The 9,047-nt window shown below is 46.7% G+C and overlaps 1 protein-coding gene across 2 annotated transcripts in view; it reads left to right on the top strand.

Moving 5' to 3' along the window:
- The first annotated feature begins 2,029 nt into the window (after positions 1-2,029).
- The window catches only part of LOC119275698 (protein transport protein Sec61 subunit alpha-like), an 8,293-nt gene continuing 1,275 nt past the window's right edge, over positions 2,030-9,047 (top strand). Inside the window, exons 1-4 of one of the 2 annotated variants that reach the window (XR_005135833.1) lie at positions 2,030-2,161; positions 6,980-7,337; positions 8,251-8,472; positions 8,765-8,899. Coding sequence is in view for 1 of the 2 variants with exons in the window: in XM_037556597.1 (XP_037412494.1) it covers positions 6,997-7,337; positions 8,251-8,472; positions 8,545-8,899 (918 nt within the window). In the remaining variant the exon portion in view is untranslated. Of the gene's footprint in view, positions 2,162-6,979; positions 7,338-8,250; positions 8,473-8,544; positions 8,900-9,047 lie in introns of both variants that reach the window. The other variant, XM_037556597.1, reaches the window with a different exon arrangement.

Below are 9,047 nucleotides of genomic sequence, written 5' to 3'. Positions count from 1 at the left end.
CGTTGGGGCCATTAGTGAGTCGTCAGACCAGTGAGCCGCCAGACTCGTGAGTCATCAATCCTCCGGCGGGTTACTAATGAAATGCCAAGTCCGGTCGGGTCATACTTCCGGCCGGGTCATACCGCGGGGTATATCCCCGACAAAACTACTTAACATTGCCACTTAACTTTGCCAGTTAGAACAGCACATGCACAATCATCTACATTGCCACTTAACAATCATCTCCTTCAACATTGCCACTTGATAAAGGATCACCAGCACACAGAACAATTGACATTGCCACTTAACTTTTCATTGCATCATGCTGAAACCATTACAATATAGGACACACACTAACAACATGGTTCACCAGGATTCAGCGCCACCATTACAAGACAGGACACATAATAAGGGGCTGTTTGGTTGGTGTCCACAATGCTGCAAGCCTGGCTTGGACTGTGTCTGGAACATGCCTGATGTTTGTTTGGTTCGTGTCCTGAGTGAGGAAATGCATGCCTGGCCTGTACGCTTCTAGTAGTATAATTAGCCTGGCCTACTCATAAAATATAGAAGAAATGCAGCGCTTAGCCCAGGCACTATACTTAGCCTGGCTCAGGCGTCCCTTTTCCCACGCCTGACGTGTTGCAGGTGCTGCCTGGCACTGATCAAGACCCATCAATAGTACTTAAACAATAGAAAATGAGGTGCCAGGCCAGGGTGGGAACCAAACACATTTATACCGAACTTGCCTGACCAGGCAAATTTTTCCTCCAGCCCAGGCAGCTCTCCGGCATCATTTTTTCTCAGGCACGGTGCCCAGGCTTCCAACCAAACAGCCCCTAACTAACACCAAAACCTAGCAACACCAGAACCTAGCAACACCAGAACATCATCTTCTTCACTTCTTCAGCATGATCACCACCAGTGCTGCAACACCTAGCACCACCAAAACACCAACCAACATCTTCATGACCATCAGCAGCTCTCTCCCAAGCATCATCAGTGTAGCAGCTTGCTGCCTGGTCATCAGATTGGCAGTTCCATCTACTGCCTGCTCATTCTTCTTCAAAACCTTCTTAACATTGCTGACACATCCATTCATATAGAACAGTTATTGTGCTTTCAGAAGCTCCTCCCTGCGTTCCTCAGCCGCACCAATAGCATCCACTGCCGCATCGCCAGTCAGATACTGCTTCTCAACTAGGTGCTCAACATACTCCAATCCCACCTCCAGAAATCACAAGTGACCTATCCAAACCACAGACGAATGTGGTGAAAAAATATTCAATCTTTGGATCCAGAACATTAAATCAAATCACATCAAGAATGTAAATCGAACAGCATAACTTACCCCATGCTTCTGGCACTTGTAGAAGACCCATCCGTCGTGCTTCTCTGTTGTGGAGATGTACATGCGCACCTTCTCCTTGCAGGTCGGGCAGCGGGCCAACGGCAGCGCCAGTGCACGGCGGCGAACAGCAGCGGAGGAGGAGCTGGCGGCAAACATGAGCACCAGAGGGGAAAGAACTACCCTCCTCGACGGCGGCGGCGAGGTGAGGTGGAGCAGAGGCAGAGCGATGGGAGGGAGGCGGCGCGAGGGATTTGATGGGGTGGAGCTGCAGGTTAGGGATTTGAGGATGGGGAATTTTGCGCTTTTACAAAAAAACTCCATGCAAGATTGACCGAATCGGAACGAACAACGTGGCGGTCAACAGTTGGTCAAACCCACCGCCTGTCCACCGTGTACGTGATACAGTGACCGTATTTTCACATCACATCGTATTCAGTGACCATATCGAGCGTATTCTTAAGTTCAAGTTCAGTGACCGTATCGTGCTTCAGTCGCAACTATAGTGACCATGAGTGCATTTATCTCAATATATTTTGTGTCTTTTTGGTTCGTAGTTGGAGTTGCCCTTAGAAGACGGAGGGAATCCGAACACAATGAACCTACGAAATTCGGTCAGTCCAATCCGGACGTTTCTGATTATTATTATTTTTGAACAGGACGTTTCTGATTTGAATCCGGCGTGAACGCATAGGAAAATCTATATATTCCGGTCTGACTCCAACAAAGAGCGAGGTTGTTTATGCAAGGCGTTTCCCCCGACCTTCGTCTCGAAACCCTCTCTGCCGGCTGCTTCTCCGGTCTACCGACAAGCACGCCGCCTCTCAGTCGAAGGTATCCTTGTCTCTGCTCCTCCTCCTCCTCCTCCTCCTCCTCCTCCTCCTCCCCCTTAGGTCTGGTTGGTTACTTCTGTTAGTGATGCTTTAACAGCTCGCCTAGATTGTTCGCTGAATCTTTACTTCGCTGTGAGCAATCTTACCCAGAATAAATCCGTTTTTTCCTGGATGGGAAATCCAGTTCCTCAACTTAGCTGCGTGGTGGAAAATTAATCCCTAGATTTCGGGGGATTCGACTGAAACCCTATTCGCCTCCTCATTATGACCTACCCTACTGTGTTGCGATGACACTCTTATATGCTCATAAAAGGGGATATTCAGCAGCAAGGGTCGTCAAGAGGATTCCAAACGATTTCTCAGCCTTCACTGGGTTGCAAATCAATTTCAGCAAGAGTACTTTCGTGCCTGTCCGCATGGAGCCTGCGGCGTGCCAGGAAGTAGCTGCGCTTTTGGGTGCACCGTCTCATCCTTTTCCCGCACCTACTTGGGACTCCCCCTATCTACCCAAAAGATCTCACATGCTATGCTTGCCCCTGTTATACATACACATAGTGGATAAAAGGCTATCTTGATGGTTAGTTGTCTTCCTGTTCTGGCAGCTATCCCAAGCTTTTCCATGTCCTGTTCCCTCTGGCCTGCGAAATCTTTGGATCAACTGAACAGGATTTTATGAGGATTTCTCTGGCAAGGATCCAATTCAGTTAAGGGAGGGCATTGCCTTGTGGCCTGGGACACTGTCTCCCTGCCCAAACATGCTGGAGGACTGGGGATCAGAGATCTCCAAGCACAAAACATTGCTACGATCTGTCGCTTCACAGCCAAGCTTTTGCAAAGCAGCAACATCCCGTGCTACCAATGGTTTGCCTCTCGATATTGCCTTGGAACAATCCCACTGAAACCCAAGAGTACTGGCACCGCCATTTGGAGATGCATTAAGAGTGTAATCCCTTTGGTTACACAAGGCACCGGATGCAAAAGTGGCAATGGGATGACAGCAAGTTTCTGGAATGACGACTGGTCAGGTAGGGGCAGATTCATGCACTACTGCTTCTCAGTTCAGTGAAGGAGTTTGGAACATCTAATTACATCTCAATCTTTCCACCACGGCCTCACATGAGTTTCAATCCCTAATGGAGTGTTTGCAAAATCTTGAGCTGAGCGACATCGGTAATGATCAAAAGGCCTCATCAATTACTGCTTCAGGGGCAACTACTGCATACTACAAGCTACTAACCTTCCAAGGGATCAAATGGCCATACACTGATTTTGTTTGGGAACCAATAATACCAACAAAACATCGTGTGTTCTTATGGCCCACGATCCGGGGACAACTCAACACCAGAGGCAATATGCTCAAGAAAAATTGGACTGCTGTGGCTCCCCATGACGGCTGTGATCTCTGCCCTGCTACGGAAATGATCTCCCATATCATTCTACGCTACTGGGCTGCATTCCTTTCTATGGGGAATGATGGGGATGCCAACTCTAGCATCCAGCTCTGGCAGCCTCTGCGACTTAATCTTATTGCCTGGAGCTTTGAAAAATTTCGGCAAACAATGGAAAGTTCTTTTTGCTGCGGCCACAGTCACTTTATGGAACGCATGAAAAGCTAGAATCTTTGACAACAAGCAATGGACTGACACATACATTGCTACTTCAGTGTCGGATCTGCTAAGGCTTTGGAGCCACCATGCCAAGCTCCAGGAGGACAAGCGCATACTTAATCAATGGGCTACCTCTCTTTTCTGAACTTTTGTATCTCTATTTCTGCCCCTTTCTTTCTTACTCCCGGCTTGGCTATAGCCAGCTGCACAAACCGTGCAGCGTTTGCATATAGCCTCTCATGTAATTGACCTTCGGTCACCCAGGCTAACGCCTGTTTTGAAATACATAAGGTAGAGAATACTCTACCTTTGTTTTCAAAAAATTATGACCTACCCTGATACTAGTAAAAGCATATACTTACTAGTGCTGTAGTCGATGTGGGGACCGGATTATCCTGGTCAAGCTGGTAGTTGAGGACTTGGTTCTCAATGTTATCAGCGCGTATGCCCCGCAAGTAGGCCACAATGAGAACACCAAGAGGGAGTTCTGGGAAGGCTTGGAAGACATGGTTAGGAGTGTACCGATTGGTGAGAAGCTCTTCATAGGAGGAGACCTCAATGGCCACGTGGGCACATCTAACACAGGTTTTGAAGGGGCGCATGGGGGCTTTGGCTATGGCATCAGGAATCAAGAAGGAGAAGATGTCTTAAGCTTTGCTCTAGCCTACAACATGATTGTAGCTAACACCCTCTTTAGAAAGAGAGAATCACATCTGGTGACTTTTAGTAGTGGCCAACACTCTAGCCAGATTGATTTCATCCTCTCGAGAAGAGAAGATAGGCGTGCGTGCCTAGACTGTAAGGTGATACCTGGAGAGAGTGTTGTACCCCAGCATAAGCTGGTGGGTGCTGACTTCCGCTTTCGGATTCGTGTCCAGCGGGATAAGCGTGCCAAAGTCGCTAGAACGAAGTGGTGGAAGCTCAAGGGGGAGGTAGCTCAGGTGTTCAAGGAGAGGGTAATTAAGGAGGGCCTTTGGGAGGAAGGAGGGGATGCGGACAATGTGTGGATGAAGATGGCGACTTGCATTCGTAAGGTGGCCTCGGAGGAGTTTGGAGTGTCCAGGGGAAGGAGAAGCGAAGATAAGGATACCTGGTGGTGGAATGATGATGTCCAGAAGGCGATTAAAGAGAAGAAAGATTGCTTCAGACGCCTATACCTGGATAGGAGTGCAGACAACATAGAGAAGTACAAGATGGCGAAGAAGGCCGCAAAGCGAGCTATTGGTGAAGCAAGGGGTCGGGCATATGAGGACCTCTACCAACGGTTAGGCACGAAGGAAGGTGAAAGGGACATCTATAAGATGGCTAAGATCCGGGAGAGGAAGACGAGGGATATTGGCCAAGTCAAATGCATCAAGGACGGAGCAGGCCAACTCTTGGTGAAGGACGAGGAGATTAAGCATAGATGGCGGGAGTACTTCGACAAGCTGTTCAATGGGGAGAATGAGAGTTCTACCATTGAACTGGACGACTCCTTTGATGAGACCAGCATGCGTTTTGTGCGGCGCATCCAGGAGTCTGAGGTGAAGGAGGCTTTAAAAAGGATGAAAGGAGGCAAGGCGATGGGCCCTGATTGTATCCCCATTGAGGTGTGGAAAGGTCTCGGGGACATAGCGATAGTATGGCTAACCAAGCTTTTCAACCTCATTTTTCGGGCAAACAAGATGCCAGAAGAATGGAGACGGAGTATATTAGTACCAATCTTCAAGAACAAGGGGGATGTTCAGAGTTGTACTAATTACCGTGGAATTAAGCTGATGAGCCATACAATGAAGCTATGGGAGAGAGTCATTGAGCACCGCTTAAGAAGAATGACAAGCGTGACCAAAAATCAGTTTGGTTTCATGCCTGGGAGGTCGACCATGGAAGCCATTTTCTTGGTACGACAACTTATGGAGAGATATAGGGAGCAAAGGAAGGACTTGCATATGGTGTTCATTGACTTGGAGAAGGCCTATGATAAGATACCGCGGAATGTCATGTGGTGGGCCTTGGAGAAACACAAAGTTCCAGCAAAGTACATTACCCTCATCAAGGACATGTACGATAATGCTGTGACAAGTGTTCGAACAAGTGATGTTGACACCGGTGACTTCCCGATTAAGATAGGACTGCATCAGGGGTCAGCCTTGAGCCCTTATCTTTTTGCATTGGTGATGGATGAGGTCACAAGGGATATACAAGGAGATATCCCATGGTGTATGCTCTTTGCGGATGATGTGGTGCTAGTTGACGATAGTCGGACGGGGGTAAATAGGAAGTTAGAGTTATGGAGACAAACCTTGGAATCGAAAGGGTTTAGGCTTAGTAGAACTAAAACCGAGTACATGATGTGCGGTTTCAGTACTACTAGGTGTGAGGAGGAGGTTAGCCTTGATGGCCAGGTGGTACCTCGGAAGGACACCTTTCGGTATTTGGGGTCAATGTTGCAGGAGGATGGGGGTATTAATGAAGATGTGAACCATCGAATCAAAGCCGGATGGATGAAGTGGCGCCAAGCTTCTGGCATTCTCTGTGACAAGAGAGTGCCACAAAAGCTAAAAGGCAAGTTCTACAGGACGGCGGTTCGACCCGCAATGTTGTATGGCGCGGAGTGTTGGCCGACTAAAAGGCGACATGTTCAACAGTTAGGTGTGGCAGAGATGCGTATGTTGAGATGGATGTGTGGCCACACGAGGAAGGATCGAGTCCGGAATGATGATATACGAGATAGAGTTGGGGTAGCACCAATTGAGGAGAAGCTTGTCCAACATCGTCTGAGATGGTTTGGGCATATTCAGCGCAGGCCTCCAGAAGCTCCAGTGCATAGCGGACGGCTAAAGCGTGCGGAGAATGTCAAGAGAGGGCGGGGTCGACCGAATTTGACATGGGAGGAGTCCGTTAAGAGAGACCTGAAGGATTGGAGTATCGACAAAGAGCAAGCTATGGACAGGGGTGCGTGGAAGCTTGCTATCCATGTGCCAGAGCCATGAGTTGGTTGCGAGATCTTACGGGTTTCACCTCTAGCCTACCCCAACTTGTTTGGGACTAAAGGCTTTGTTGTTGTTATTGTTGTTGTTGTAACTCTTGTTGACTTTATATGTTTGCAAATGAATTGATGATCATATCAGTAAAAGATTTTTACTGCTCATTTTCTTAGGGAACAATATCCTTCCTGCATTTGTTTATATTCGATTAGCTCATTCTAGTATTTCTTTGATTTGTCTTCCCAGGAGTATTCTAGGTTGAAATGGCATATGCGTACAGGTGGCGGAGAAACCTCTGCACACTCATGAGGTTCTTACCGCAGGTGGAGCGCCCCGACCAGCCTGTTTCTCTCCATGACAAGTATTTTTACACGGCTGCTTCGGTTTTCATCTTCATGGCTGCCAGCCAGCTCCCTCTATATGGCTTCAAACCAGGCATGGGGATTGATCCATTTTACTGGGTCGGCATGGCTTTTGCATCAAACTGGGGAACTCTCACCACTTTTGGGATCCTCCCTGTTTTTGTACCTGAGTTTTTAGTGCCAGTCTGTATCTCGAGGATTCTAAAAGTGAGCAGCAGGACTCCTGAGGGTCGAATGCTTCTGTAAGTACTGATCCCGCTCAATTCCTCTTATTTATTATTAATTATTGGAAGCATTTGTTCGGAGAGTAATGGGATGAAGAGATTCATACTGATGTGCTTTCGTGTATCCTAAGGTCCGCCTGAAATCAATATCAATAAGTTTGAATAGTGTGGTAGACATCCCATCATGCGTTTCGTTTCTATGGAAGTTCATATGATTGAAGCACTGTGATCTTCTTACACATAACTTGTTGCTACACAAAGGCAGTAACTAGCACACATGCCACCATTTGCTAGTTTTCTTTGGATACCAATATTTGGTTGATCGTGTTAAGTGATCACTTGTGAGCTGAGGGTTGGATAACGAGCCAACTCGACCCGATTGGCTTTTTAACATTCCAACCCAGCTCTACTTGGCTTATATCTTATAATGGACTAAAAGCCAAACTCAGCTCAACTCCATAAAAACTCGAGTTAGCTCATTACTTGTTAGGATCGTTATCGTCAACACCATGGCATATAGATTGCGTAAATTTAGGATAAAGTACATGAAATGTGCCGGTGCTTAGGGCTTTTCTTTTTCTTATGTAGCGTTCTGGTTGTGGTCCTTGGGCTGGTGAGTGTGGCCTAAAGTTGTGCTAAGCTGGGAAATTAACAAGCCAAACAGGCTTAACCAGTTAAGCTCGTTAACTTAATCAGTTGAAGAGCCTAAGTTTGCCAGGGTACCAGTTCGAACCGAGTTTTCTAGGTGTCGTTTAGCTCATGAGTTTTTTTTTCACTCCTAGTTTTTAATCTAATGTTTTGAGTTTGATCTTTGCAACAGATCTTTTAAATGCCACTATGCCAGGCAATTAGTGGTTCGAATTTTGTCATTAATCGGGAACCACAACCCTTTTTCTCTCTCCTAATACTATATTTTTATCTCTGAATTCAGGGATGGAGCTCACAAGGTGGTTGGGATATGCACTAACATTGTGATGGTTATTATCTTTATGCTAGTGTATGCCATTCTTGTCAAAGTTGACACGTGCACTGCTGTTGTAATGATGCTCCAACTTTTCTTCTCTGGTGTTGTTGTCCTCTATCTCGATGAGGTGCTGAAGAAAGGATATGGATTGTTGCCAAGTATCTCGTTATTCACTGCCACCAATATTTGGTAAGGATTGAAGCTAAGAAAGCATCATATTGAATTGGTCCATTCGCATGCTAACACTTGTGTCATGTGCAGTGTAAGTGTTCTTTGGAAGGCCTTTAGCCCCTCTTATGTTACTTATTATCATGAGCAAGGTGCTCAATTTGAGGGAGCTGTTATTGCCTGGGTCCATCTTTTGGTTACTGGAACGGACAAGTTCTCTGCAACCTGTCAAGCCTTTTGCCGCCAAAACCTCCCGAATGTCACCAACCTGCTGGTTACTTGCTTGTTTTGTCTAATTGCCTTATTCTTTCAGAGCTTTTATGTTGCGCTGCCAGTGAAGTTACTTGATTGCGCTCAGTTCACCTACCGCCTCAAGTTCTCCTATATCTCCTACGCCGCTATTATCTTGCAACAGGTTGTGGTTACGTATCTATTAGTCATCTCAGAGGTATTTATCCACATTATAACAAGTTGTTATGTTCTACTCCTCTGTTCCTAAACACAAGACATTTTGGCAGTTCAAATTGAACTGACAAAACGTCTTATATTTAGGAACAGAGGGTGTACTGTACTGTTTAGGCTTCCTGGTTAATCAC

Source organism: Triticum dicoccoides, chromosome 3B (assembly GCF_002162155.2).
Source record: "Triticum dicoccoides isolate Atlit2015 ecotype Zavitan chromosome 3B, WEW_v2.0, whole genome shotgun sequence".
Classification (NCBI taxonomy): Eukaryota; Viridiplantae; Streptophyta; class Magnoliopsida; order Poales; family Poaceae; genus Triticum; species Triticum dicoccoides.
Note: the sequence above shows the minus strand (reverse complement) of the source record. Positions and strands in the feature narration are given on the sequence as shown.